General features: G+C 38.0%; 1 protein-coding gene across 2 annotated transcripts in view; it reads right to left on the bottom strand.

The window, feature by feature from the left end:
* Positions 1-13,391, bottom strand: part of npsr1 (neuropeptide S receptor 1) — an 82,036-nt gene that overhangs the window by 54,794 nt on the left and 13,851 nt on the right. For both annotated transcript variants that reach the window (XM_031904469.1, XM_031904468.1), the window contains exon 2: positions 9,549-9,684. In XM_031904469.1, coding sequence (XP_031760329.1) covers positions 9,549-9,684 — 136 coding nt within the window. The remainder of the gene's footprint in view (positions 1-9,548; positions 9,685-13,391) is intronic.

Genomic DNA, 13,391 nt, shown 5'->3' with positions numbered 1-13,391 from the left:
CATTGAGGTTCCCAACTCATTGTCTTGAGTGGATACATTGAAAACTGTGGTGCCAAGGTTATCACTTTGTGTGATACACTGTTGCGTACTTTCGCGGCATAGTCTTTCCTTCACACAGTAGTGGTGTGGACACTGTTCAAAACAAGTATCACGTCCATTTGGCAGAACGTATGTCTTGAAGGAAGAAACCATGGTAGGCCTTCTCATTTTTCCCAAGCAGACGTTGCCTATGATTACCCAGCCTAGATCCAGGCGTTGGGCATATTGGGCATCATGTGGTCCACTGATTTGTTGGCGGACTTTGTGCACCCTTAGGATATCTCTGCCAAGTAGCAGGAGGATGTCGGCATTTCTGTCAAGAGCAGGTACATGATCAGCTATACCTCTCAAGTGGGGGTGATGAAAGGCAGCTGCAGGGGTAGGGATCTCTTCCCTGTTAGTTGGAATCTGGTTACACTCGATGAGAGTAGGTAATGGTATTTCTATACCGCCATTCAGAGGAGCTACTACAAGACCACTGGCCCTCCTACCTGAGACTTCTGTAGTTCCGGCACAGGTGCCCAGTGTGTAGGGTAGGGCATCTCCCTTTATGTTTAACAGGTCAAATAACTTTGATCTTGCAAGAGATCGGTTACTCTGATCATCCAAAATTGTATACAGCCTTACAGCCTTTTCAGGTTGACCCTTGGGGTACACACGAACCAAGCATATTTTTGAACAGGATTTGTCATGGAGTCCTTCTCCACAGACTAGAGTACATGTAGATGATACTGGGGTAGGAGGTGACGTTTGGTCCGTTTCCTCCCCGCCTTGCTTTGCTGCAGGAGGGTTATCTGTGGGCATGTGTTGAAGTGGATGAAGTGCTTGTACGTGATCATTACTGTTGCATTCTATGCAGTTTATGGTAGCCTTACAGTCTTTAGCAAGGTGCTCTGTGGAGGCACAGCATTTGAAGCAGATACCAAATTTTCTTAAGAGTTCCTTGCGCTCTTGCAGGGGTTTTTTCCTGAAGCCAATACATTTCCTGAGCGGGTGTGGTTTGTTATGTAAGGGGCATTGACGATTTGGGTTCTCAATTTTGTTGCCTTGATCAGTCCTCTGAGGGACTGTAGTGGGTGCTGATAGAACTTCAGTCCTTTTTACTGACACTGGATGCCTGTGGTCTCTGTGTGTAATGCGTGTGCTTGTGGGCTTTGGAGCAGGTGGACCGGGAGGGTTGAATTCCTCAAAGAAGAAACTTGGGTCGTTTTTTAGTGTCTGCAATTTTCCTGATGAACTCACAGAAGTAGGAAAAGGGAGGAAATGAAACCCGATTCAGTTCCTTGTACTTTGATCCAAGAGATGCCCACCTTTCCTGCATACTGTAAGGTAGCTTGGAAACTACTGGGTTGATTCCACGGGCGGTGTCGAGGTAACTAAGGCCAGGGAGATGTCTGCCTTGGCGAGTTGGAGCTCCAAAAGAAGGTCGCTGAGCTCTTGAAACTTTAAATTGTCCTTGCCAGATATCTTTGGGAAATCTTGCAACCTTTTGAGTAAGGCATCCTCAATTGCTTCTGGGCTGCCAAAGCTACGCTCAAGTCTGTTCCAAGCAGCATTAAGTCCTGCAGCAGGGTTGTCAATATGCACCCCTTTGAGTCTCTTAATACGTTCAGTAGATTGGGGACCTAGCCACCTGATAAGCAGATCAAGTTCTTCTGTAGCTGTAATGTCTAGTTCACTCATTGTGGCCTTGAAGGTGGATTTCCAACCTCTGTAATTTTCTGATTTGTCATCAAACTTAGTGAGGCCTGTCTTAGTAAGTTCTCTGCGGAGCATGTATTTAGCAAACTGTGACAAATCTGTGCTTTCAGGCCTTGGATTTATAGCTTCGGAGTTGGAAACAAAGGCTGGTGCATAAGCATTTAACCTAGACACTGGTTTAAAGTCCATAGATGTATTGTGTTTCGGCTGTGAAGCAGTGACTGGATGTACTGGAGCATATATAGGTAAATTGTCTTGAGATGCAGCTATGGTGACTGGGAGCTGTAGTTTTGGAGAAGTATCTGAGCCTGTTGCATCGGATGCGACTGAATGTCTGCTGCTTTGGTTTAAGACATAGTTGGTAATGCGTTCCAGGTAACCCTTTGAGTCTGTTTGACTGACACAATCTCTTTCACTCTCATTAACCTCTTGTTCTAAAACGTTCAGCCTTGCCAAGGCTGTGGCATGCTCGCACTGCTTTTCCAACGCCTCCATTTCTGCGGCTTCTACTTCCATTTCTGCTTTCTTGCGTGCCGCTTCTGCTTCCATTTCTGCTTTCTTGCGTGCTGCTTCTGCTTCCATTTCTGCTTTCTTGCGTGCCGCTTTTGCTCCCATTTCTACCTTCTTTTGGGCGAAGGCTGCCTGAACCTTAGCGGCTTCTGCATCGGCGCGTGCCTTAATAAGCTGTTGACTGAGGATGGAAGATCTTGATTGTAGGGACTTGGAGGATCTCATGGAGTGTCTCCCAGATACAGAATGATGAGATCTGGATTCATGAAGTTGTGTGATTCTCACTTCTGCCTTTGTCTTTGTTTGAGATACTAAGCTGTCTCTGTTTAGATTCAACTCGTCAAATTCCATTGCTTCTTTCTGTGACTCTGAAGTGTTGTACCGCTTTAAGAAGTTGGCATATTTAAAACACAACTGCTGGTAGCTCTCATAGCTAGCGATTAATTGTTTAAGAGTGCCTTCCAGTTGCAGTGGATCAAAGGCAGGTTGAGAAACAGCAGACATACAGTTAACAGTCTTAGACCATGAGTGGTTAATACTAGAAAGCAATGCTTCTTTATCAGCCTCAAACGTTTGTTGAGCTTTCCAAGTCAATTTGGTTGAGCGCTTTGGCTTTGCACTGAGTTCAGGGTTTAATTCCTGATCTGAATGGACTTCTAATTCTTGCTGTGGATCAGCTTCCACAGAATATGTAGTGCTGTGCTGAGACATTGTGCTGGCAGAGAAGGAGTTAATGCTACAGTCCTTCAGCAGCAGAGAAATGTATCAGTTTGGCTGAGGTTTGCAGGGCCTGTGTGTGCAAGGCAATGCAGACAGGATTCACTTTCACTTACTTTATCGGACTGCAGGCAGAAGGCAATACCATGTGCTGAAACAAACAGCTATACCAGTGCTGTCCAACTGGCGGCCCGAGACCCCCCTCTGTGTGGCCCCCCACCTGTCTGGCTGCTTTGATGGCTTACCTTTGAGTAAGCTTTAAATGGTATCAGTACTGAGATTAACTGCCCCCCCTGCATGGTTCTCACCTCAGATTCAGGCTGTAATCCCTCTGTATTGTTTAAAAATGTAATCCCCTGTGTTTTTCACACCTTTTAATACCTGCATTGTTCACCCCCTGCAGTGTTCACACCTTAGGCTCAGACTGTAATCACTCCCATTGTTCACTTCTTCACACCTCAGACATAGGTACTGTAGGCAGAGTATGGCACATACAGCCAGCATAGGGCAGGAAGGGTAGGGCAGGCAGAGTATGGCACACACAGTCAGGGTAGGGCAGGCAGAGTATGGCACACACAGGCAGGGTAGGACAGGCAGAGTATGGCACACACAGACAGCATAGGACAGGCAGAGTGCTGCCTGTGTGTGCCATACTCTGCCTGCCCTATGCTGCTTGTGGGAGGTGAACCTGGCAGGGGTTTGTTGTGGGAGTTTTTTTAGCAGTTGGAAATAGCCATTAAATGGTCCCAAAGGTGTGTAATTATGTACTGGGGGTTGCTCTGCTATCCACAGGGGAGAAGGCATATGGAATTTAAGGGTATATCTTAATATGACATAATTCTTTCACATATGAATGATGGTTGATATCCCCACAGTAAGGACCAAGCATTTGGGATTTTGCTGTGCTACCACCATTGTGATAAAATAGGTGTGGTTTGAAGTAGGTGTGGTTTCAAAAAGGGGAGTGGTCAAAACTGGCTTCCATTAGCGGCCCTCCACTATGTATGCTAGAGAAACTCCGGCCCTCGGCACCGTAGACGTTGGACAGCACTGAGCTATACCATGCATGTATGATGTGCAAGCAGATTTGTATGATATAATCCCAATAAACAGTCACTGCAGTGTTGATGAAAGCTGCTGTTTGCTATGCTGAGGTAAGTTTACAGACTTGTGTGACAATGGCTGTGGTGCTGCACTGTCTTTAAGTTGCTGTATTCCTAGTATCCTGTAATATCTCACATTATATTCCAGAGCTATCAATAGATCTTTTGACTGTTCTGCCTCCCCATTCTAAGCATTGCAAGTGTGATCTCTATAACTTATCAAGTTGTCTTGAGATAGCAATAACTTACAACCTCAGTAGTGTTGGCAGACAGTTGACTCAATCAGAATGGCACCTTGTAGATCATTGAGAAGTTTATTCCAAACTGTGAAGATCTTGGTAACAGTGAACACTCAAAATAGGTCAAAAGATCATAATATGATCCACTCCAGCAAATACATATGTGTACATAAAATGGAGTCTAGAGACACTACAGGGAGAGAGATGGGAACAAATGAATAGAAAGGCAAAGCATGAAACAACAATGCATGTGTAACATGACAATGCCATACGCATAAGATGCCTCTGTCTCCAATAACAAGGTTAAGAATCTTTATAGAATATTTGTATATGTGTCTTTGAGGTTAATGCATCTAGATTATTATGTGCTGTTATCTATTTGTATTCATCAAAAGATTTTCCTAGTTTGTTTTTCCCATTTACAAAATGGATAAGGATTTATCAAAGCAAATTCCATTTCTTTGGGAGCATCTGGTTTCTGCATTATAATTGCTGTATAAGTAATAGGTGTTCTTATCTCTACTGAATGTTAAAATCATTCATTTCATTTTTTTTTATTTATCTGGATTTTTTATTTTTGTAATTAAAGTTCCAAAGGTTTAATGTGGGCCTTATGAGAAGTAAATTGAATTCTGAACCAATTTTAGTACATAGATGTCATATATTTGTTGTAGCATTGAGTTTAGGAAATGAGGTCAGTCATAGTTTTTTTTCCAATGGAATTCCTTTGACCAAAGTAAAATATATGGCAAGCAAGGTTTTACAGTGCTCAGTTCAAATTCTAAAACTACCTTTTAGTGTGTGGAGAAGACAGTAACCAAATAGATTGATTCAAAATAATGATGTAATATGTATATAATGTAGATATGGTACAAGTTTAAACCTCTTCCTAAGCTAGAGTTTTACACTGGGGGACATATTCAATATAAAATACATTTGTAGTTTTTTTTTTTGTTTGTTTGTTTTTAAATATGCATGATTTTATAAAGCCTAACATGGTATTAAGTTTGTCATATTTGGTGTATTTTCATTTTTTTAATTATTTTTATAAACATGCCCCAAAGTGTAAGCTACACTTTGTTTGTGAAAACAGATTTTAATGCAGGATTCTGCTGAAGAATCTCCATTAACTGATGTGTTTTGATACATGTTTTCCTATGACAGTATACCTTTAAGTGTTTAAAAATGCCAAGGGCTTACCGGTATATCAGGGAGAATAGAAAATACTACAAACAGAAAAATCCCATGTCAATACCTAAAATACTTGTTAAAGTTTATCTTTTCTAAGAGCTTGGAATGGCTTTATCAATATTTTTTTTACCTTGATTAGAAATATTGATTTTCTGTAAAGAGATGCAAGAAAATCATAGATCCAGCATACAAACTGAAAAGCTTGCCAATTTGTAGGTAGTGACTTTCCATTGCTTTCAAACCATTATTCTCCACTTCCTGCTAAATTTAAGGTCACACATTTAAACTGAAATACTAATAGATAATATTCAGGTATATAACACTATTGATTTAGGCTTATAAGCAAGAAAAGAAAAAAGAGATCATGAGCTATTTTTAAAATTAGAATGAAAATACTTTTAAAATCCTATAGCAATTGTTATTTTGGTCACTATATTTTTATTGCAGAAGTATATCAGGTATCAAATAGAAGATTGCAAGTGGAAGATAGTGATCTTGATTTGTAATGGATGAATATAATGGATATCATAATAGCTATAATAGTTATAACAAAATATGTTTGTGATTCATTGTGTTACAATATGTTTGTGTTACATTGTTAAAAATGTTAGAGACACCAGAGCAGAGAATAAAAAAAATACATATACAAATAACTTGAAAATTGTAATAAACATATACTTCAAAGTTGCTTACAATTATTTTTTGGATTAGGCAAAATGTTTGGCTTGACATGCCCTTTAAGAGTGGCTCGGATTCCCTTTTTGGACAAGCAGACAGCGCCCGAACTAGGGGTATAAAAAAGAGGCACCTACAAAGAGTGCAATGATAAGGGTGGCCAGACAGGTACCTCTCCAGCTTACCTTTAGTCTGCGCTATCTTGTCCTGGCCCCCACCGCGGTGATTGAGCGGCAGTGCCAATGACTGCCCCCCCCACATCAGCATTGCGTATGTAGCAAACACAAGGGGAAGGAGGTTGCAGGGGGGAGGTGGTTGACCAGGTTACATAGGACGTCCAGTTGGCTTGTCCAGTTGGCTTGTCCTGCCAAGCAGAATATCCAAGGCTACATGATGCCGGGTCCATGTGGTCATATGTGTATAGGTGATAAATTCATGTATTTTGTGGCATTGATCCATGATCAACACCATCTTACCAGTGTATAAACACTTTATTGAAAGGGTCTTATATCTCATCCTCTAAAAAGTGGAACGCTCATGAGTTGAAATTTAAAGAATAACTAAACCTTTTCTTTTAAAATGTCTAAAATTACTGTATTCAGCCCCCAGAATAACATACCTTTCTCCCTGCATCTAGATTTATTTAGTTTCTCTATTACAAGCAGATGAACTGCATCTCTTTTACTGACTCTTTTGTCCTCCTTCTTTTTTCTGACTATGATGACCTCAGAGAGGTGCCTATTGATTGATTTGAATTGGAGCAGAGGCAGTGAGCTTGTCCAGTAGGCACCACATTCACCTTTGATTTTAAGCTGTTCTGCGGCAGGGTCCTGTGGGTATGTAATTGTTTTGTCTCGGGGTACCTTTTGTGTTGCCTTCAATAACAATACAGCATTTTCGAATAAGCTCGTGCTTAATAAATAAACTATAACAAAGTCTTTGCTTTGCACCAGATAACATGTTAGAGCTGCTGTAAAATGCAATTTTGGGAAATATATATTTGTCTTCTAAATATTGTCTTGAGGTCATAAATTGCTCTTAACTTCCATTTCCTAATGCATTGCTCATAGTAGAAATTGCAAGCAGCAATTTCTGCTGGGTAAGGGTCAATTTTCAGATCATCACTCACTTGTTTAGTAATAAAACCCATGTGAGTTTGCAAGGGTCAGATAATTTACGTAGCAACGGACCTTCACCTACCTTGGATCAAACAAAAAATACTATTGGTGGTAATCTGGAAGGTTGGAGCAAGATATGCACTTCTCTTATGCACTTCTTTTGAACACAACTGTATTCAGATCCCAACAAATAAATATAAATAATTAATTACATTCATTCATCTAGTAAAACTTGACCTATACATACCTTTGATAATTGAATGTTCTTTTATTGCCATTATTTTTATTTGTTAATTTATCTAGCTGAATGAACATTTATTAAAAGCCAAGCTTTTTATATTTTTCAATGTTATTCTGTTATGCTTTCCACCTTGTTGCAGAGACAGAGACAGTTCATAACAATTTTTTGAAACATTATTTGGATTTTTATCTGTGCGCACAAAACAACTTTTAACCCATGTGTACCTACACTTGAGTTTATGATCCTTCTACAATCAAATACATTATTAGGCCTCGTGTACTAAGCACAGGACAGATCCCAGAATGTACCATAAAGAGTTACACCCCCCTACGAACACTGCACTGCCCGTGTTCAGCATGTTGGCATATCCTCATCTTGTACATGTTTCAGACACTACTAAATCAAATTAGTATATAGAGAGCTTAAACAATGTATAATTTTTTAATATGGCATATAATGGGCTAATTGATATACAGCTATACATAACTGAGCTTATACCAGTTGATTAAAAGACCTTTGAAGAGGCTTGGAAAGCATTGCAGGAATTTGAACTCTGGTTGGAGAAGAGATGGCTTCTACTATATTGTTTTAAGAGTCAAAACCAGCAGTATATAAAGAGCCAAATAGAGCTTTCAATTGCAATTGCATTTACAACTGACATGAAAATGTTTGGAAAAAAATGTGGAACATTGTTTAGAATTACATTTTCTGTAACTAATCCTGCTTTTTTTTTTAATAAATTCAGAGAAGTTTATTTGAGAAATAATTAAAAAAGAGTCAGCAGAGAAATATTAGATACCATGCACATAAGGCATTTGTAGGCACCGGTAAGATCGGTTTGGGAATATCTTCTGTCGATATTCCCACCTATGGGTGGGCGATATCGGGCTAATTCGGTCATTTGCCCTGGATAGTGATAGTGATGACTGTATCAGAGAGCCAATGTGGTCCCTGATCCAATGGAAAAATCAAACCTGCCTATGGAAATATGGCCAATTTCCGGCCAGATGTTGGTCGAGGATTCCCAGCATTCATGCCCACATACAGGCAGATAAGCTGCCGAATCAGTCTAAAGGACTGATAGCAGCAGCTAGAATCAGCCAGTGTACGGCCATACAATCTCACACTATATGCACGAGGGACACTGGAAATATTTGGTGCAACTTAATGTTCATGTACTATGCTTTAACTAGCGATGAGCAATTTCTTAGGCAGGCGTGAATTCGCACATGAAATTTCGCATTTTGCAATGGGTGAATTGTTTTGCAAATCTTGCGCAAAAAAAGGCACAGTCAAGTCGAAAAGGGTGCAATCAAGACAAAAAGGTTTGTGGTCAAGTCAAAAAAGCACAATCACGGCAAAAAAAGTCACACAGTACCCGAATTCTGCAAATTTTTTGTAGCTCGCAAATTTTTCAGCAGTTTCACAAGTTTTTCAGCTAAGCAAAATGGGACAGATCCGCTTATCACTAGCTTTAACATGTCCTATAAAAAGCATTTATGAAACCAATAGCAGATATTGTTTTTGTAGGATAAAATTAACCTAAATCATTCTCTTGTGGATACATAAGTCCTGTTATAACAATTATATTATTAAATTATTGACATTAACTTAACAGACAAATGACTACTCATTTTTAGTAGTAAATTTTTTTTAATATTATGTTTGTTTCAACTACATTAATTCTAGTTAAATCACATATCCCATGTCTTCATTTGCAATATTACTAATATTAATATTTTATACTAAAATCTTTAGTCAGGTCACCTTTTAATACCAGATTACCTTCTTATGTAGGCACTTCAATTCCCCAACGTATTTGAAATTCATGGTGTTAAAGAGAATCTCAGCTTGTTTTAATATTAGAAAAATTGTGAGCTTGTGAAAATCTTTTGTTTCTGAATATGTTACCTTTTAAGAAACACAAATGTTGTATTTAAATCTAGTTGTTATGTTTGGTTCATCAACTGCAGTCAGCAATCTTTATTGCATCTTATAGTGAAATGTGTCTTACCTGTGATGGCTAGCTGTGTAACAAAGAAAGTCATACGAGATTTCCGCTTTCTTTCCTTCCATGTCAGATATAGAACAACTGAGTTGCCAAATATAGTGACAATAAACAAAATCCAGAGAGTAATCAGCTGCTCCATCTATAAGAAAAAATGAAAGTAATTTAATCCATTTGTAGACTCTATTTATTTTGACTAAACCATAAACCGTTATGGGACCTGTTATCCAGAATGCTCGGGACCTGGGGTCTTTTGGATAAGGGATCTTTCTGTAATTTGGATCTCCGTACTTTAAGTCTACTAAAAATCAATTAAACATAGTAATACGTGAATGCAATTATTCCAGAGCTAAAACAACATGAAAAAATTTGAGAATTGGAATTTCTCACATGAGATAATTTTGTTAATTCTCCTTCATAATGCTGCCTTTGCAATTGTAGTCAGCATTTAACTTCTGAGGAATAGTTACTCCAGTGCAATGATTTCCATAAATAATTATAGCTTGTGTATCAGTGTGCATTTTACCCACAATGCAATATTTGCCCCATAATTTTAGCATAATTGGGTCAATTATAGCCTGATTCTTTGGAGACAAGTGAACTGCATCTATTGACGCATTCTGCAATAGGTGCATTGTATACAATTCATATAGGGGGCAGGATGTAGAGTGGCATCAAGCAGAACTATGCAGATGTGCAAGGAGCAGCTTTTAATGCCGCCTACCTTTAATTAATGCGATTTCTTTGTGCAACTAACCATGCAAACCTGCACAAATACAATTGCACTTTGCAGTAGTAAATAAGCCCATAAAGTCAGTATTCATTGCCATTTCAGTTATAGTCTAAATTATTCTAGCTACTTCCTACAAAAACTTACATTTTATTCACCCAGAACTTGCAAATTGAAATGGTTACTGCATATATCACCTCTGCATTTTCCTACCTAGGTATATATACCAATACAGTGTACTTTACTGACTTATTAGGCCATGTGATTCTTGTTTTTGTTTTCTTTTAAGAATTTTGAAAAATGTTATGCACAGGGTTGTTTTAATAAATAGGCAAACCAACAGGACGGTGACAGTTTTCTGACCTTCTGTTTGTTTTAACTCTTGACTGAAGCATGCTCCTGAAATGGCAGACCAATTGTTTTAATCCACTGGGAGAACAACATTTTTAAATCTATAAAAGACTGATTTTTTTTATGTTTTATTTTGTTTTCTAATTATGTAATTATGGTTTATCTGCTCACATGGGCTCAGGGTGGTGCACCTGGAACTCAATTCTGCTTTGGTAAACACAAAGCATCTCTTTATTGCTTGCATTATTAAATTCTAGTTCATCTACTGAAAGGTAACACTATAACAAATTTATTGGGATGGCCAAGGTGACCTACCAATGAGATCTTTGCCCAGGGCCCACTGACATGCAAAGCATCTGTTGTCAGTTGTATTTATGCAGTATTTTGCTGCCAATGAACCATCAAAATTTGTAGAGATTAGTAGACCACGGGTCCCTAATTGTCAATACCAGCAGCAATTATCTTTGACCAGTCTTATACAAGTTAAAAAATGAAACAAAAAAACTGAATGGTTGCTATTGGTTATTGGTAACTGCATTGGTGCAATGTATTACCTATGTTCATATATCAGCCCCTCGATCCCCAAAAGCAGCAGAAGTAACTTTCTGACATGTACTCACAAAAAACCCTGTTGTAGTACAATAAAAAGCTCTATTAAAGAACTGTAATGAAAGAATGAGAATTGGTCAGAAAGATGTAAACAGTACCAGCTGGATTGTCAATAATAATTCATGTATTTTGGAGTTGAATGGAGTATAAAACCATAAGTGATTAACTACTCTATGCATTTGTGCTAACTAAGAGAACAAGAAATTGAAAACATGGTGAAGTGTGAAATTAATGATGGCTAAAGAAACATTTCTTACAGCAATTTACTTGGCAAAATCAATTATATAGCTTTTCATCCACTTAAAATAGACACCTTGTTTGTACTAATGGCATAGCATGAATGGTATCTTTCATTTTATCTGAAAGTACAAAATAATATTGTTTAAAGATTTGTTTTTATTTAGTTGTGTATATGCGGTATCGTCCAGTAAATGTCCATTATTATACAATGATGTAAAATGCAAAAAATGTAATGTGAGAAATTCACCATTATAGGCAATAGAGTAAAGAAAATATGTGTGTGTGTGGGTGTGTGAGAAACATGTAGATAAGTACTTCAAATAGTCGTCCAACCAATGTTATTTTCTTGTGGGTGGACCCTGAAACATTATGTTATTCCATATATATATATTAATGCTGCTGTTCCTACTATAAGGTTCACATTGATAACATTGATGAAAAAAAATGATTAAAAAAAATTACATTTCTTGTGGGTGGCCCCTGAAACATTGTTATTCCATAAATATATTAATGCTGCTGTTCCTAGTATAAGGTTCACATTGATAACATTGATAAAAAAATGATTAAAAAAATTGCATTTCTTGACTCCACAATCTACAGAGAAGGGTGTCAGTTGGTTGCTAATTAGTATAAAATAGCGACAGATAGGAATGGTTTGTTTCACTGTACAAGTTTATCCTATCCCCTGCATTAAAAAACCCAAACTCAGTTTATGATGGTAAAATGTATTGTAGTCTATGGCCAGATAAGAACAACTGATATTGGGAGGGGAGGGATGTAACAGAGGTCTGTTGAGAGGGGTTATCCTCAAGAGACCCTACAGGCTTGTAGAAGAGAAATAGGGGATACTTCTAAGGGGATTTTAAGATAGCCTAGAGAGAAGAAAGTCTCTGATAGACTCACTTTTGTTAGCAAATACACAATTGCATTAATTGGGTTAAGAAAATTATAAGGAGACACTTGCACCTTTCAAAATTAAAAATAACCATCTCTAACATTATCCTAATAGTCTTTCAGTAAGTACAGTGCAAATAACATATAGTGCAGCAGTGCAAATACTGTATCAGTATACAGAAATACAGTTATGATTAAAGCAATCTTGCTAATCATTATAATTTTGTCTTGATGCATGGAATACTAAAATACTTGAAGGATTCCTGATGTGTGACTGCCCATCCACTTCATATTTAAATTTACTGTCATTTCAAAGATAAGGTAATCCATTTAATTCTTGCTATTGTTATTATGTATAAAAAAATGTAATATGAAACAAAACTAAAGCTATTGTAGCCCTAACTATAACCTCAAATATTGAAAATCAACTGTATATCTCAAATAATTCTTTTTTTCATTGTTGTCATTATTATTTGAATGAAATCAAGATTTTCATAGACCTTTTTTTCATCTCTAGTGATTACAAAGCCCTGAACCCAAAACCTCTAAGGGTAAGACAGAAACTGTCAGAATGCACTGACAGAGACTGATTCTTTTTACTCAAAGAATTAAATTCAAGTTCAGAAAAGGTCTGCTAGCTGCGTTACTACATATTTATGAAAACTGACAGATCTGGTAATTTAAAGAGGGTTTCAAGTCTTAGAACTGAATACACAATGAATGCTGTCAGTATACATTGTGTATTCAGTTGTAATGTAAGAACTGAGACATAAGAATACTTTAGACAAATGCATTGAGAATATTGCAACAATGCATCATAGGCCTTAGTAACTAACCAAGGAGCAAGGTGCCACCTTGCCTTTGCTTCATATGCACCCCTGTCTGCATTCAGTAGCACCACATTTAAATGGATGGAATGGCATGGGGACATCATCTAGAATGCCTCCTAGCTTTGAGCATTATTCATAAGCACAGGCTAGGGAACATCAGATGCAGGAAACCCTAAACCCACCCCTGCCTAAGCT

The sequence above is a fragment of the Xenopus tropicalis genome, chromosome 6, assembly GCF_000004195.4.
Source record: "Xenopus tropicalis strain Nigerian chromosome 6, UCB_Xtro_10.0, whole genome shotgun sequence".
Taxonomy (NCBI): domain Eukaryota; kingdom Metazoa; phylum Chordata; class Amphibia; order Anura; family Pipidae; genus Xenopus; species Xenopus tropicalis.
This window is presented reverse-complemented; position numbering and strand designations above follow the sequence as displayed.